Source organism: Euleptes europaea, chromosome 7 (assembly GCF_029931775.1).
Source record: "Euleptes europaea isolate rEulEur1 chromosome 7, rEulEur1.hap1, whole genome shotgun sequence".
Lineage (NCBI taxonomy): Eukaryota > Metazoa > Chordata > Lepidosauria > Squamata > Sphaerodactylidae > Euleptes > Euleptes europaea.
In genome coordinates this window covers 77,233,019-77,251,139 of record NC_079318.1, presented here as the reverse complement: position 1 = coordinate 77,251,139, position 18,121 = coordinate 77,233,019, and the positions used below count along the sequence as shown (strand labels likewise).

General features: G+C 46.8%; 1 protein-coding gene across 1 annotated transcript in view; it reads right to left on the bottom strand.

Moving 5' to 3' along the window:
• SCARA3 (scavenger receptor class A member 3) overlaps positions 1-18,121 on the bottom strand; it is a 39,698-nt gene that overhangs the window by 13,219 nt on the left and 8,358 nt on the right. The window contains 7 exon segments of the mRNA XM_056853411.1: positions 278-376; positions 5,676-5,795; positions 6,606-6,662; positions 16,122-16,218; positions 16,220-16,267; positions 16,269-16,317; positions 17,247-17,292. Of these exon segments, the coding sequence (XP_056709389.1) occupies positions 278-376; positions 5,676-5,795; positions 6,606-6,662; positions 16,122-16,218; positions 16,220-16,267; positions 16,269-16,317; positions 17,247-17,292 (516 nt within the window).

Here is an 18,121-nt window from a genome sequence, read left to right as displayed (position 1 = left end):
ATAAATATATATTTGAACCATTAATTTGATAACAAATATTTAAATTGTATAGCCATTATGCTGTATCTCAGGGTCCCCAGTGTGGTAGCCATGGGCTCCATCGCACCCACTGACACCTTTCTTGGTGCCCAGGCTGAAAAAGGTTGGGGATTCCTGCTCTATCTAAAAATTGCAGAAAATATGGAACCAGCTTTTGTTTTTACCCTCTCTCTTTCTGTTCCACGCACCCATGTACATGCCATACAGGTGAACATCACCCGAGAGATATCATACTTACCCAGTTCTTGGAGATTGCCCTGGACTGACTCAATTTTCTTCTCATAGTATGTTTGAGCTGAGGTAACATCATAAGCTATAGAGTCCACCTTCTTAAAAACTGCAAAAAAGATATGAAAAGTGTGAGTCCCCTATCAACTGTGCCCAGTGACCTTGAACTCAGGACTGTGACTCCATAATCATGGACTTGTGATGTTTGCGGGGACAGTTTCCCAAGTGACTCACCCCAAAAGAATGGACATTCTTTGTCATCCCCCATGACAATTACAACCACAGCCTAAAGAGCCTCAAAAACGGACAAGCTGTACCCCGATTATCAAATCTTGACTGCGCTAGATACTAACTGGCTGCCATTAAGTAATCCTTAGACTAAACAGATGGGAATCTTACAGCTCAATTACCATCACTAATCTCCTTTAATTTGCAACGGTTTAATTTGCTCATTCATCTTCCCAGAAAGCCGATGTGGTATAATGGTTAGAGTGCGACTAGGGTCTTGGAGACCTTGCTGAGTTATCCTCACTGAATAACTGTGGGGCAATTCTTCTGTCTCTGCCTAGCTCACCTCACATGGTTGTTGTTGTGAGAATAAAAGAGAAGAGAGCCATTTATGCTGCTCTGAGCTCCTTGGAGGAAGGGTGGGACAGAAATGCAATAATTGTGTTCATCATCCCGTTTTACTTTGCTTTACACCCCAAGCTTCGTCAGCCTCTTTCTTCAAGGGTGGAGTCCCTCTTCCAGCCAAGGTCTAAACAGTGCTAAGCAGAGCAGAACTTGTTCTTACTCTTCTGTAAATACATCCCAAAAATAACATTCTCTTCTTTTGGCAACTGCCCGGTTTTGCTGAATCATGTTTAGTTTGCATTCCACCATATCCCACCAGTTCCTTCCAGCCAGCGGGTTAGCAGTTCCCCTTACATTTTGTATTGTCCCACTGGGATTTCCTTGCTTATGGACAACTCTTGCCTGAAGCAAAACAGGATGAAGATGACTTGTGTTGATAAACTGAACAAAAGACACGAGGGCTCGTATAAATCAGGATTGTGACACATCTGCAGTTTATAACAACTTTGTAGTGGTGGAATCACTATGGTGGAAGACGTCGGCACTAGTCATTTTTCATGCAGATGGAGTCATAGATTTCAAAACTGGCTTCTGCGTTTTTGCTCCTATCTATTATGCTGTCCCTAGGGACATCCCTGGGTTGGGTGGAGAGGCAGGTTCTGAAGTTCCACATTTCCCAAATTCCCAGGAGTTGGGAACTCTGCAGCAGGTTTCATGCTAGAGGAATACCGGATACAAGCAATGCAGAACAGGCCCATCAAGTCCAGCAGTCTGTTCACACAGTGGCCAACCAGGTGCCTCTAGGAAGCCAACAAGACAACTGCAGCAGCACTCTCCTGCCTGTGTTCCACGGTTCCACGGCACCTAATATAATAGGTATGCTCCTCTGATCCTGGAGACAATAGGTATGCATCATGACTCGTATCCATTTTTACTAGTAGCCATGAATAGCCCTCCATGAACATGTCCCCTCTTAAAGCCTTCCAAGTTGGCAGCCATCACCACATCCTGGGGCAGGGAGTTCCACAATTTAACTATTCTCATGAAAACAAATCTCATGATGCTGCTAGCATGAACAATTATCTCTGTGTGCACCATACTTTTTATTTTGCAGTTCAGTTCCTTGCATTTGTATCTTATTCTTCCTCCACATTGCTCAGGGCAGTATACCTGGTTCCCCTCCACTTTATCCTCACAGCAACCCTGTAAGGTAGGGTAGGCTGAGAGAGAAAGAGATTGATTGGTTCAAGGTTGCCCTCTGCTTCAAAGCTCTTAACATGGGGTCTGCCCCGTCCAACTCTGACACAACTCAAGATGACAAGAACAGGCAGTATTGACAGAAGCTGCCTAGCCCAGCACCCTTCTCATCAGAAGGAATTTATGGGCAGCTGCCTATTGCCTCATTTGCAAGGCCATCGGGGCCCCTAGAGTTTTGTCCCCCTAGCCCCTTTCTCCAGAAAAGTTCTGTTGCCAGCAGCATGGTGGCAGTGTGAGAGCCAGTGTGGTGTAGTGGTTAGGAACGGTGGACTCTAATCTGGAGAACCGGGTTTGATTCTCCACTCCTACACATCTTTTCGAACTCTCTCGGCCCCACCTACCTCACAAAGCTGCAGATTTGGGAAAATCCCTGTCTACCAGGCTTTGGATTGTCTCATCATAAGGTTTTCAAGGTAAAGGTTGGTCAGAAGTGGTTTACCAGTGCCTTCTTCTGCGCAGTACTAACCAGAGTTAGCCGTAGTGGCGCTGCCGTTGTCTACGAAAGATCCTCCGCCAGTGTCATCTTCCACTACTGCTGCTGCCCAGTAGCTAACCTTCAGGGATTCCTCTGCCCCCATCCCCATTGGAACTTCCTGTTCTCTTCTGCGGATGTGGCCATTGATCCCTTAAGGGGGTGGATGCATCTTCGTCTGGTGTCTCAGCTGTGACCATTCCGTCTTGAGTGACTCTGCTAGGAGTTTAGTCTCTTGATAGAGTCTAGACCCCTTACGGTATTGCTTCAGCTTCCCTGACACACACAAACCCCCTCACCACGTTAAGGTGTGCATCCAGAAGGGTCGTATTTTGGTCATGTCATGAGACGACAAGAGTCACTAGGAAAAGTTGAGGGCAGCAGGAAAAGAGGAAGACCCAACAAGAGATGGATTGACTCAATAAAGGAAGCCACAGCCTTCAATTTGCAAGATCTGAACAAGGCTGTCAAAGATAGGACATTTTGGAGGACTTTCATCCATAGGGTCGCCATGAGTCGGAAGCGACTTGACGGCACTTAACACACACACACCAGGCTTTGCCCCTGTGATAACAATTGTATTGAACCAGTTGCTCATGTCTTATTTTATTGTAGTTTCTATAGAGAATCTCGCAATGACCTATTAAGCCCCCTGTTGATTGATAGACAGAATGTCCCAGATTCTTTTGCCTATTTATTTAATAATCGTTCATCTCAAATATTGGAGACGGCAGCACAGTTTTAAAAGGTTTTTTTTAAAGTCCGCCAAACAGTTAATTAGATGGTATTATCTACAAACAATGTTAACTGATGTAACTGGGTACCTTTTAATATTTCCCTTCCTTTCGTATCCTTTTGTATTGTGCCTTTTTATGCCAATAAAGGAATGATTGATTACCTCACAAAGTGTCTGTTGTGGGGAAGGGAAGGTGATTGTAAGCTGCTTTGAGACTCCTTAAAGGTAGAGAAAAATGGGGTATAAAAAACAACTCTTCTTCTTCTATTCTGGGGTCAGGAAAGGGCCTCATCACCATAAAATCTTAGCTGTTCTCCTCACCCCCCACTTCTGGTCTTCAGGAATTGCTATAACACGAAACAAGATCTTGAGTAGGGTCTGAGGAGATAAAAACCTTCCCGCCACATGTTTGTCAACACAGAACTGTGCCGAGCGGAGCGGTCTCTTTTATGCCCGTCCATACAATGGCCGAGCTGCAAAATCCTCAAATTTCTTGTGCAGAGCGCCAAACCTCAGGCCGTTCTGCGCCAGGCCCACCGCTACAGGACAAGTTTGGGGCACACAGTCTCTCTCTGCCCAAAATAACAGAGTGCAACAAGCGCACTTTGGCTTTCCTTAAGCAGCAGGGAGCCCTGTCCCAGACCAATAAACAGCTCTCCGGCCGGGCCACCAGCGGTTCCAGTTATGCCAAGTGGCTGTGGGTGGTCTTAGCTTAGCCTCCAATAGAAGGACCTCCTTGGGGAGTCTGATAGGAACTTGGATTCTCTAGCAGGCAGCCAGGTTAGCAAGCAAGAAGTTGCGGGCATACTTTAACCTCAGGGGCAAAGCCTTCCTATAAAAAACTCTCCTTTGGTGCAGACTGAAGACAGATGTGAAGGAGAGGGCAGCTGAAGAAGGCACAGCATTCCTTGCTCTCTTCGGACAGGAGTCAGGAGCTGCCTGACTTCCTCCCAGAAAGATCTGTTCTCTGGGGAGCGGGCTCACACATCGATGAGGTCCAAAGATGTATCCTGGTGATAAGTTATAAACAGTGCCAGGCAAAAGGGATGTAATACCACAGGAACAAGCTGCTTTGGGTTTGGGTCACTTTAGTCTTTTGAGACTGTCTCGTACAGAGTCAGTTCATTGGGTCATCTAACCCAATAGAAGAAGCAGAAGAAGCAGAAGAAAAGAACAAGAACAACAACAAGAAGAAAGTTGGTTTTTATATGCCGACTTTCTCTACCGCTTAAGGAAGAGTCAGACTGGCTTACAATCACCTTCCCTTCCCCTCCCAACAACAGACACCCTGTGAGGTAGGTGGGGCTGAGAGAGCTGTGACTAGTCCAAGGTCACCCAGCTGGCTTCATCTGTAGGAGTGGGGAAACAAATCTAGTTTACCAGATTAGCCTCTGCCGCTCATGTGGAGGAGTGGGGAATCAAACCCGGTTCTCCAGATCAGAGTCCACCGCTCCAAACCACCGCTCTTAACCATTACACCACGCAGTATAATATAGTACAGGGTTCTCCAACATGGGCACCATGGCACCTGCCAAAACTTCCCTTTGTGCCCGCTGGGCTTTTCAGCAGGGCTTGTTTTTGGCTGTGTGGTTCCATTCCCTCTTCAGGCTTTCCTTCTTCCTGGGCAATGTGAGGAGGGAGGTATTCTGTTTTGACTCAGCCTTCTGTGGAAACATCTTTTGGGGTGGCGCTCACCACCCCCTCTCAAAATTCCTAGTGTTTCCACAGGCTCAGAAAGGTTGGGGGGGATGTCAGCCATTGTTCAGAGCCTCAGGCAGGAAAAGGTGCTTCTGAAAACGTGCTCCCTGGAAGCCTTTAAAATGGAGGGACCAAACCAGAGACCTTGTGCATGCAAGGAAGTTGCTGCACTGTGCTGAGGGAACCTGCTTGCCTTGTCTCTAACCAATTAGATCTGGGGAAGGATGGTGTCCCATGAGTGGGTGCTGATCCCCATCTTGTAATTGTGTGTCACCTGAACACATGAAGCTGCCTTATACTGAATCAGACCCTTAGTCCATCAAAGTCAGTATTGTCTACTCAGACTGGCAGCGGCTCTCCAGGGTCTCAGGCAGAGGTCTTTCACATCACCTTATTGTCCTGGTTTCTTTAACTGGAGATGCCGGGGATTGAACCTGGGACCTTCTGCATGCCAAGCAGAGGCTCTCCCACTGAGCCACAGCCCCTCCCTGGAAAACCATGGGAAAGCAACATGTTTTGCTTTTGTTAGGTTTATGGTCCTGATTCTCAACTTCTTGGGCTCCTGAGTGCGGTTACCAAGGTCTCTTCTTCCTCTGCTTTGCCTGGAAACTGATGCCAGAGGCAAAATAAAAGGAACAGCAAGATACACAACAGGCACACTCAGCAACTCACCCAAGGCAGCCAATACAGCTACAACGATGATCAGCAGGACGACAAAGACATACAGAACCTTCACAGAAGTCTGGAGGGTCAAAGTCTTCTCACATTGGCTGCAGTTGGTCCTCATCCGACCTGGGGGGGGGGCAGGATGAAGCAAGGACGGGGAACCATTTTGTGTCTGAGTGCCAAGTTTAAATTGGATACATCTACCATATTGATTTCATCCTGCACTAGGTTTTACGTTTTAGCTATCTAAAAACATTTAGGAGTGTTGGATGCTCACTCCAGGATAACTGATTACTCTTTGGATTCATTATTGCTTTGAACCAGCCTTTCTTTGTAAAAATTTTCCCTCCCTGCCATTCTGTTGCATACATAAATCGGCCTGATGGTTAGGGTTGCCAACCTCCAGGTACTAGCTGGAGAGCTCCTGCTACTACAACTGATCTCTAGCCAAAAGAGACCAGTTCACCTGGAGAAAATGGCCGCTTTGGCAGTTGGACTCTATGGCATTGAAGTGCCTCCCCTCCCCAAATCCCGCCCTCCTCAGGCTCTGCCCCAAAAACCTCCCGCCGGTGGTGAAGAGGGACCTGGCGACCCTACTGATGGTTGTGCACCTCATGCATCTGATTAAGTGAGCTCTGACCTGGCTACCCACCCTGAATTCTGATCTCAACCCTGTGCCTCAGCTTCCTCTAAGACATGGCAAGGAATATTGAGGATCCACTCTTGGACAGCAGGTTGATTTCTGAATGCCTGTAGGGTTGCTGGTACAACCTGGAACTACCACAGCCCAATACAAGCATTGTTGACTTGCTACCAATCCAGCGGTAGAGCCAAAGGGAGAAGGGGGATTTGTAAAAAGGCCAAGGGGCATGAGAGAAATCTGTCTGAAATTTCACACTCCTAGAATAAAGGAAACGAGCAACTAAGGGCCCTTACCATTTGGTCGGTATCTGAAGGATGGCATCTCGTCTTCTTCTCCAATGAGTTCTTCTTCTAAAATAATAAAAAGGTATGATTACCAATTAATGGCATCCTATTTTAATTCCCCCTTTTTAAAAAACTCCATCGTTTTAACTGGACTTTGCTATTTGGGGCACTATTTCTAATTTTGAAATCTCTGTAGCTGCTTTTTGTTTGTTTCTAAGTATGCATTTATCTGAGCAATCTTTTGCACGGCTACTCCAGCTGATTTCAGTGGGAGTAACTCTGCATAGGATTGCACTGCAAATCTTTTCTTTGCACCCCACGTTTTTCTTGAAGGAGCTCAGGGCTGTGTACACAGGTCTCCTTTCCTCTGTTTTATCCTCACAACTACAACCCCGTGAGATAGGTTTGGCTTAGAGATCGTTTGATAGGGTAGCCGTGCTGGTCTGCAGTAGAATAGCTAGATTTGAATCCAGTACTACCCTAGAGATCAACATGGTTTTCAGGGTATAATTTTTTGAGATTCAAAGCTCCCTTTGTCACATTGATATGATGAAGGGAGCTTTGACTCTTGAAAGCTTGCACCCTGAAAATCGTGTTGGTCCCTAAAGTGCTACTGGACTCGAATCTAGTTAGGCTGAGAGTGAATGGCTGGCCCACGATCATCCTTGCTTCATGACAGAGTGGGGGATTAAATCCAATGTTGTAGTCTCTATCCCTTTCGGGCAAGACTAGCCAATGTTTTGCCTCCCTTTATTGCTGCCACCATTGCTTTGGCTAAAATCCATCTCCCCTCGTGTGGGCTGCCCAAAGTCAACCTCACAGGGGTATCGCTCTGTAGTGCACCAGCTGGGTGGGTAAGGACTTGTGCAGACTCTCTCCAATTAAACAAACTATTTCTACAAGGCACAAACTCAGGGTAATGCAAAGGCTAGAATCTAGGTACATGAATGAAGTAAAACAAAAGACAGTCGCTAACTAAGTACTCGCAATCCATGTTATATCTGATCTTTGGCAGATCTCTTTTGCATCATTTTCCTCTGCCATCCTTCATGGTAAAACACACACTCCAAAGAGCCCCCCAAAAAGGAACAGCTCCTCTTTTCATATCCTACCCCACATGTGGTCTCAGGGTCTCAGCCCATGTGGGTGCTAAGCCTCAGGGCTCCAGCTCGCCAAACTTGGACTCTCCAATCAAGAGGTGTTAACTCATCAAAGAGCTATGGTGTTATTCCTCCCTGTTGGAAAGGATGCTTTGAATCTGGCAAACAGCACCTTCTCCCCTTCTTTTTGGCCAAAGAGATGCCTCGGCTCTCTTCCATCACCATAACTGTCAAGGCATCTCTCCACCCCCCTTCTCATCACACCCATGTTTTAAAATGACCAGTTGTTTTCTCCTTTAAAATGCTACTGCAGAAGCAAAACCAAAGGGAAGTTCATGGGTTAAATCACCTCTTGTTTCCCTATATGGCCCTGAAGCAAACTGAGGCTCCATAAACCTGCAGTTTGCATAATCTGCTTGAGCCCTTACACCCCACCATCTTGGTCTTAGAGATATCCTTTGATTTAGCTTAATTTGGTTTTAATGTTCTGGTTTTATTGCATGTTGTTTTTAATGTCTTTAGAGACAGGTGAAAAATAATCAAATGAGTACATTCAATACTCCAAACTCTGCCCACCAGGGTGCTGAAAGAAAGAAAACATGAAAAAGAGTGAGATGCAGGAGGGATGGGGAGAGGAGATGCAGGGGTGATTGAGTCCACTTCAATACATGCTTTATGGTTCCCTGCTTTATGGTTCATTGTTGCAGATTATTTCATGTTATTTTCATTGCAAAACACTGTTGTCACTTTTCTCTTTATTGCAGTATTTTTGCTGCCTTGGATGCTTTTCTTTGATTTTCTCTTTGCGTTACTGATTTTATCATTTTTAAACTGTACGTCATCCTGACTCATTTTAACAGTCCTGGATAGCGATAATGGTGATTTGGGGTGTTTTGAATTCACAGAGGCCAAGAAACTCTTTTTTTGGCCCACTTTTCTTCAGGCTCCTAGCCAGGAGTTTTGGGAAGCAGCGGATGGCCAAGTCGGATGACTCTTCCTTCTTTCTGTGTGAGACATCCATGTTTTTTGGACACTGTGGTTAGTTTAAGAGATTGGGACGACACCAGGGATTTCCTTGCCAGCCGCAAGTCGGGCACACTGACAAAAGAATCACAGAGTTGGCAGGGACCTGGACCATTGAGGGGTGAAGAGAGATGCTGAATTTTAGGAGTAGTCACAGAAGGTTCTGCATCCTCAGGGTGAACCCAGATTTGCAGCTCCCACTACAGTTGACAGACATGTGTTCTACCAAGTCAGACCCTGGACGGACCTTCAGTCTTGCTCTTCCCCTGAACATTGGAGCAGTCTATAAATGTATAAATTTAATAAATCATATCAATCAATCTATTCACTTTTAAATTGAGCCAGCGTGGTGTAGTGGTTAAGAGCGGTGGACTCTAATCTGGTGAACTGGGTTGGTTTCCCCACTCCTACACATGAAGCCAGCTGGGTGACCTTGGGCTAGTCACAGTTCTTTCTGAACTCTCTCATCCTCACCTACCTCATAAGTTGACAGTTGTGGGGAGAGGAGGAAAGGAGATTGTAAGCCAGTTTGATTCTCCTTAAAAGGTAGAGAAATTCAGCATATAAAAGCCAACTCTTCTTCTTCTAAAAATGTTATGGTGGCACATTGATCTGTATAAACACACAAACACACAGAGTCATCCACCTTATTGTTCCTTACAGATGTTGATTTATGGCAGATTTGCAGCCATACAGCACTGTGAAGTCAGCAGAGACAGGCAGCTTCTGGCCACATCCGGTTTGCTATAACAATCTGAGGCTGGATTAGCAAAGTCTTGTAGTGTGGCTAGTTATGACCTAGTTAGAAATGAATCTCCATCAAGGGTGGAGGGGAGAGAGAGAGAAGACATATCTTACTCTTACAACTTTGTTCGGGTGTGTGCATACCATCAAGTCACAGCTGACTCATGGTGACCCCAAAGGTTTTTCAAGGCAAGAGACATTTGGAGGTGGTTTGCCATTGCCTGCCCCCGCATGGGCTGAGAGAGTTATGAGAGAACTGTGACTAACCCAAGGTCACCCAGCAGGCTTCACGTGGAGGAGTGGGAAATCGAACCCAGTTCTCCAGATTAGAGTCTGCCGCTCTTAACCACTACACCACGTCGACTCTCCTTCTTACAACTATTGGATGCACCGAGGGAACTTCTACTGGGTTTGCTCCTAGACTCTTAATTATAGGGAAGAGAAAGGGGCTAGATTCCAGTTCTTCAGAGGAAAGCTATTAATAACTTCCATTCCTTTATTTATTTTGTCTTAGAGCCTTTATCCGGCCACATGGCTCCATAAAGCCCTCAGGGCAGCTGAATATGTACATACAAAAACAAAGAATAAAAACTTTGCATAACAAAACCAAACAGAGGTAAAGATATCTTCAATAACATAAATTATCAGCAGCAAACCATGTCCCAAGTAAAAAAAATATATATCTCCATTACTAATTAAATATTCAGACCAAATATCCAGGTCCTAAGAAATCTTTCATGATCCCTTTAAAACTAGAAGCCCAGCTAGCCTTGGGGAGAGAGTTCCAAAAGGGGGTGCCACCACCGAAAAGGCCCTATTTTTTCATCCTTGCCAGTCTCATCTTAACTAGAGAAGGGGCTGTGGCATCTGCTTGGCATGCAGAAGGCCCCAGGTTCAATCCCTGGCATCTCCAGTTAAAGGGACTAGGCAGGTAGGTTGTGTGAAAGACCCCTGCCTGAGACCCTGGAGAGCCGCTGCCGGTCTGAGTAGACAATACTGACTTTGATGGACCACGAGTCTGATTCAGTATAAGGCAGCTTCATGTGTAGGGTTGCCAACCTCCACGTAATAGCAGAAGATCTCCTGCTATTACACCTGATCTCCAGCCAATAGAGATCAGTTTACCTGGAGAAAATGGCCGCTTTGGCCATTGGACTCTATGGCATTGAAGTCCCTCCTCTCCCCAAACCCTCCCCTCCTCAGGGTCCGCCCAAAAGGGACCTGGCAACCCTATTCACGTGTTCATGTGTTCTGTCTCTTGATCTTAGCACACAGGTCAGGGGTTGATAGAGGCAAAGGAGCGCCTAATGTAGATGTTTCTCCTCACATCCTAAGACTGCCGGCCCCCTTCCTCGAGCTCAAAGGAACTCCACCAGTTGCTTCTTCACCCATTATTGCAGCGCTGACTGAAGCAGCAGCATCCAGTGTGGCACAGGAGTGCTTTGACATGCAGAATGAGGCATGTTTTCCAGAGCCGGACTGACTTTGCCTTTCAGAGCCATGTTTTCCTAGTTGCAGGTGGCCTCGAGTTCAACAGCAGCCGCACTTTTCATGTGGGATTAGTTCAGAACTACAAACAGGTATGCAAAGAGCCTTGCGTGTGTTTCAGCATCTGAGAGGTTTCCTTAGATCAACAGCTTATAAAACTCCCAGTTCCCGTTACGTAAACAAGAGAGGCTGCAAGGCGGGGGACGAGGAGGATCCAGGTTCAAGTTATTTTCCAAAGCAGGAAAACTGCAGTCTGGTTTTCCCTCTCTTTAGAGGATACCACAGTGGAGTGAAACAAATATTTACTATATGAAGGGATTAGGATTGCCAGGTGAAAATCTCAAAAATAAGAGGCACCTTGGAGGTATACATGTAGAAGTGTCCAAGATTAGGGACACTCATTAAGCCCTGTGGAAGTGGATTGGGATCACGGGTAACCATGGCATCCCATGTCATTAATTTGCCATTCAATTTGATGATAGACTTCTATGTAACTGACACTTGCATATGCTTCCATTAAGGGATACTGTTTCAGGAAAGGACATCTGCTTACACATTTCCCCTCCCCCTGCCCCATCCTCTGGACCCAGAGACACCACAAGGATCTATACCAGAAATTCTCAAACTTGCAATACCCAAGGCACTAACTGTATACGGTAACTTCATAAGCAGGCTTGTTCCTGAATTAAAATTGGGTGGTTCATTTTTATATCCCCAAAAAGATTTACATGGGAGGGGTTGTGGCTCATTGATAGTGCATCTGCTTGTAATGTAGAAGGTCTTAGGTTCAATCCCCAGCATCTCCAGTGGAGAGGATCAAGTAGTAGGTGATGTGAAAGACCCTTGCCTTAGACCCTGGAGAGTCGCTGCCGGTCTGAGTAGACTATACTGACTTTGATGGACCAATGGTCTGATTCAGTATAAGGCAGCTTCATGTTCTCATGATGAAAGCAAAAGCATTAGTGATCCTCAGAGAAGGCCACTCCATGCACCACTGTACCAAACATGCTTCCAGATGGAAGGAAGCAAAGCTAGAACGGCAACTCATTCAAAGACAAAACAGGCAACCTCCTCAGAGGAAAGGGAATCGTGCTGCATCTCTTCATTGCAAGTCACTGAATGATCCAACTGTACCCAATGCAGATGATTACAAAGCACCAGAGAAAGACTGATTGGAAAAGGTCAAAAGCAGAAGGGAGGAGCTGTGGTCAGGTTGCCAACAGGCCTGAACTAAAAGGTCCTCAGCCTTAAAAGAGGCTTAAAGTGTGGAAATGGGCAGCTTAAGCTTTGCAAGGCATGGGGGTAAATAGCACCATATAATAAACAGCCCATTAAGGACCTCTCTTTTTTCCAGGCAGTTGGCAAGCTTAGGCTGTGGCTCCATGGAAGAATACCTGCTTTGCATGCTGAAGGTCTTAGGTTCAATCCCTGGCATCCCCAGTTACAAATTATCATGGGTAGCAAGAACGAAAAAAGAACCCCTCTTCTGCCTAGAGAGCTGCTGGCAATGAGAACAGACTAAACTAAGCTAGGTGGGTATGAATGACCTGGCTCTGTATAAGGCAGCTGTGCAGGTAGTGAACCATGCAGAAAAGAAGCACGCCGGATTCTCTGCAGGTGGCTTCTTTGATGGCTCTTAGTTAGGAGCCTGCTTCATTCATCCTCCCAGCACACATGCAGTTCTCTCACAGCACGCCTGGGAGTAGTCAGTCTACACCAGCTGAAAACTCAGGAAGAATCAATCACATTTCTGGCATTTCAAAAGACTGGCCGTTGCAGCAGCAGCAAGTGCTCTGCACTGTTTGTAGGCCCCTACACTACCGGGCGATGAACCAAGCTAACAAGCTAAACCTCTGAAGTTACAAGGTATGCAAAGGGGTGGGTGGGAATTCTGGCAAATGCTAACATGAATATAGTAAAAACATCTGATGGGGCATCAAACACCACAGGTGGGGCACTGAACATGAATAGCCAATGGAGAGACAAATGGATTGAATTGATTAGGAAATATTCCTGCACAAGCCTCATCCATTTCATGGAATCCCAGGGTTAGAGGGGGCTTTACTTCCCGTCTAGTCCATCCCCTAGGGCTGGCGTCATAACCACCCTTGGTAGGGTTGCCAGCTCTGGGTTGGGAAATACCTGGATATTTGGGGGGTGGAGCCTGAGGAGGGTTGGGTTTGGGGTGGGGAGGGGCTTCAATGGGAAATAATGCCGTAGAGTCCACCTTCCAAAGTGGCCATTTTCTCCTGGTTTCTCTGTTGCCTGGAGATCAGTTGTAATAGCACGAGATCTCCAACCACCACCTGGAGTTTGGCAATCCTAAATCATGGACAAAGGAAGGAGTCAGATGTTTTCGGAAGCCAGATGTTTTTGGAAGCCAGACCAGCCTTTGGGCAGTTGTGCATATGCGCAGCCAACAATGATTTATTACATTCCATGGGTTTTTGTTTCCCAGCTTTCTCCAGAACATCAAAAGCTGTTACAATAAGCAAGGACAGGTTAGAGTGGAGATGTGGTGCGTAATTCCATTTCCCTTGTGTGCTGTCACATGCCCTTTGACTGGGAAGTGACACAGCAGGATATCTCATTACTATATGACATCACATTCTTGCTAAGAACCACCCCCCAAAAAATCTCCTGGCAACCCTATCACTGGAACAAGGCTGGAACAAGACATTTCACCAGCACAGGTCAAGCATGCCCCAGAAGCCCTTGCAGTGTTGCACAGGATGCTGAGATACAGTTCATGGTTCATGATGTGTGCCTTGTGAGGGGTTCGGCATCCTCTGTACCAGAAGTGCCTCTTGCCTCACTGCTACCTTTCAAGAGTATAAGAAATAGCTAATACAATTTTTAAAAAAATAAGTTTTAATTTACCTTTAACATACTTTTTGATTTAATTTTTTTTTTAATTGGCATGGGAAAGGTGAGATTATTAGCCAAAGACCTACCTTTGGCTTCCCTTCCCTTGAAGCACATGACTTGGCAAGTCTGTCATGCGCCTGCTTGTGGAACCATGTGGCTAAGGGGATGTTCCTGCTCTGCCTCATGGCAGGGGAGCATTTAGCCACTTCCAACATGGTAATTCTAAATGCTTAATACAACCTTTGGACTTGTGTCAGGGAAATCCCACTGCAGGCTTTGCAAAAAGGTAAACATCCTTGCTGTCTTGCTGACATCAGTTGCTCTGTGGGTGTGTGTTCTGATTTTAAATGCTAATGACCCAAGAGTTTTCACAGACTTAGGGGGGACACCAAATCTGAGATACTCCTGAACATGACCAAGGCAAACAGAACAGGGGGAAGGGAAAGGAACGGAGATCTGCCTTATTTTCCAGGAGGGGAGCAGAGGCCCAGAGAAAAGAGCAATTTGCCCCTGGCCACCGAATCAGCTCATTGTGAGGATGGAACTCACTGTAAACCTTAACGGAGTGGGGTGGGGGGCAAAGCACACATTTGAGGAGTATCCAGAACATTTCTGGTCCAAGAGCAGATTTCAGTGGCACTTCTGCTATTTCCTGCAGGAATCCACCCATAACGTGGAGTCCCAAATACATCGGAGCTGGGAATATTCATTTCCCCCTCTAGTTCCAGGCCCACAATGGGGAGCCCTGGTGCTAAATGATGGGTTTTTACACACTGGAAAACTTTTTATTTGTTTTCATGGAAATGCGTTCTCTCTGAAATCTGAGACACAGTTTTGATCTTTGAAGTCAGCCCAGGAAGGAGAGGGAAAGGGACGTGTTCTGAGGATTGCAGGCATGAAGGCTCTTCCTTCCCACCACCACCTCCACCATTCTCCGTTGCCTCTCCCAGGAGCTGTTAGCACTCTGTGTTACCCCAAGCTCCCCCTTTCCAGCCAGCCCTCTTTCTTCCACTTCCTTCTCAGCCTGTATACTCTCAGGTTCCTCCCCAACCCTGACCCCAATTCCTTACTATCTCATCATGCCCCTACCCTGCCACCCACACCAGCAATGTCCCTCCAAAATTTGATGGAGGGAAACAAATATTCTTGTTTTGTATTGTGAGAACACACAATCCACAGTACACTTGGGAATTAGGGTTGCCAAGTCCCTCTTTGCCATTGTTGAGAGGGTTTTTTGGATGGAGCCTGAGGAGGACGGGGTTTGGGGAGGGGAGAGACTTCAGTGCCATAGAGTCCAATTGCCAAGGCAGCCATTTTCTCCAGGTGAACTGATCTCTATTGGCTGAAGATCAGCTGTAATAGCAGGAGATCTGCAGCTAGTACGTGGAGGTTGGCAACCCTACTTGGGAAGAATTTTTCAAATGTGAACTTCAAAGCCCAAATTTTTGTGCAACCAAGACTGCACATTTCTGTACTTGTTTTCAGGGTTGACATTAGGGTTGCATAACCTCCAGGTACTAGCTGATCTTCCGCTATTACAACCTGTGTGTGTAAGTGCCATCAAGTTGCTTCTGACTTATGGCGACCTTATGAATTAATTACCTCCAAAACGTCCTATCTGAACAGCCTCGCTCAGGTCTTGCAAACAGAGGGCTGTGGGCTTCCTATGTCCAACTACCTGGTGCCCTTTAAACTGGAGATGCTCAACCACAAAGCCACAGCACCTCCCCCATCACAATCAGCACTGACTCTCCTAAAACAGAAACCACACGTGCATTTTAAAACACAGGAAGGTCAAAATGGGACAGTGAATCAGCCTTCCTGCAATCCACCACTAATGTATTCTGAAGCCTGGTACCAACATGAGGATGCCAAAACCCAATACTCACACATCTGTTTTTCACATGTGCACACCAACAACATGACATGTGTGAAAATAGTCCCAGAAACCCCACTTTTTAAAAAGTGCCTATTTCCCCCCAGTCATCAAGAGATCATTATCTGGAAGAGCTGTGTTCCAATCCTACCTTGGTTATGGACACACAACCGCTTCTCCCCTTTGGTAAAATGGACTGCCCAAAGACTACTTGAGGGCATAATAAACCACCAAGTCCCCTGGGACAGGGCTATTTGAGGGGGCAGTTGAGTGACATATGATCCGGCAACCGCTTCCCAGGATCCTTTGCAATGCCACAGCTGAGCACGAAATCTCTTGAACCGACCCTTGACGGTTGATTATCCATGTATTGCTCTTGCCATAACGCACCCCCGCCAGCCCTCCCAACGCAACCAAAGAGCTTACCTTTCATTATCCTCTTGCCCAGGAATCCTGCATCCAAGCCCAAGGCGTTTCTAGTGAAACAAACAAGGGACAGGATTGAGGCTGGACCCTTTTGGGAGAAGGGCCGCCAAGCCAGACGCGAATTCTGCCAGATGTCTCTTATCGTAAAGGATGGATCTCAAAGGGCTGCTCTGCATTCCGCAACATCACAGCTGCCCTGAACACAGCAGACACGGCTCTGAGGAACGAACATCATCATGGCTCTGGAGAACGAGACAACTATCCCCCCACAATGCTCCACCTCCCAGCAGTCCAGCAAACTGACTTTGCAGTTCTCCAGAGTGCCGCTAACACTATTTTTTGAAATTTTGCATCGAGCTAACAGCCTCGCTGCCACCACCACCCTACTCACCCCGTCACTGCCCCATGAAGGCAGCGTCCGTCCTCCGCACCAGCATCCCTCGCTTTCTTTCTGGAGTTTCCCGACTGGTCTTCTTCTTCAGTGTGCAGACAGCAGAGAGCACACTGCCGGCCACACTCCCTTCTTTCTCTCTCTGGCTTTTGGGCTGCGGCCCAGACAAACTTCCTTGATATTTCAAAACAGGGCAAGTGGCTTCACTATGTGCCGGACGTCTCCTGCCGGAGTCTCCACTCCCAAGGATGCTGCCCCCAGTCTGGGGCGGTGGGGGGGCGGGGAAGGGTTGCGAGGCAAAGAGGCTTTGGAGCCTTGCCGAGATATGTACTGCTCCCTCCCTCCGACCCTAATTGCTAACAAATGTCCTCTTTACCCATAGCGAACACGGAAAGGAAGACAGGAGGGGTGGGGAAGAAGGCAGGTTGTAAGATCGGCGTGGCTGGAAGAGTGGGAGGCCTGGTGGAAAGCTGGGCCCTGGAGCTCGGATGTGTTTCGGAAAAGGAGAGATGCATTAAACCCAGAGGGTCCTTCCTCCCTCTCCCTTAATGGTGATGTAGCCTTTGAAGAAGACAGATGTTCCAATGTGTTCAGTGGGGACACGAGAGTTGGGATAAAGGATTGCGTGTCTGTGCCAATGTTATTCTGCCCTCTGCTCTCGGTTCACTGTGAGACACTGGGCAGCATGTCACCGCCGGGGAATACAAACAAGTATTTAGCAACAGGGAACTTACCTCTCTGAGCACGTAACCACATGGGAAGCCAGTTGTCTGTAGCGGACTGCCAAGCAGGGAGGGGGATTTAACTGGGCGTGGGTTTGTGGTCAAATTCACTAAGCAATGGCCAGCATACTAAGTGGATACACACACATACACTGCAGTAAAATTATGTTTTACTCAATGGCTGTCTACTGCTCAGCCTCAGTTTGCCATTAGTAAACTGACCCAGGTTGAGGTCTTCCACATCATCTGCTAACTGATCCTTTCAACTGGAGGTGCAGGGGATTGAACCTGGGACTTCTTTCTGCATACAGAACAGGTACTCTGTCATTGAGCCACGGCCCTATCCTATCCCATTTGACTGTCCTGCTTGACTTGGCTGAAGGATGTTTGGAGCCCTAAGCAAAGAGATGTTTTGGGAAGAGGGACCTCACCTAGCTACCTTATAAACCCACTATCAGTGGTGTTGTTGTGTAAACAAATATATCAATCACATATCAGTAGGCACATATATGTTGGATTTGGACCCAAACTTGTATGAGCAGAAGGGATCTTAACCAAGTAGATCTTCCCCTGCCTTTCCCTTCCGGCAGCTTCCCCCCCCCCCCCCGCCCAGAAAATGATGTACTCAAGGTCAGGAGACCCTCGAATGAATGTATTACTGGCTGCAGTGAGGAGGGCAGATGCGACAAAATGCCCCCCCTTTGCCTACTGGAGGAGTTGGAGTGCTATTGTGGGAAGGGAAAGCCCTGTTTGCATGAATTCTTTTCATTCATCGAATGTGGGATCCAACCCAAACATGAATACGTGTAAGCACACTTACACACACCATACATAAATGGGGATGGTTTTTTTTTTTAAATCAGGGGTTAGCTTTACTAAGTATTTCC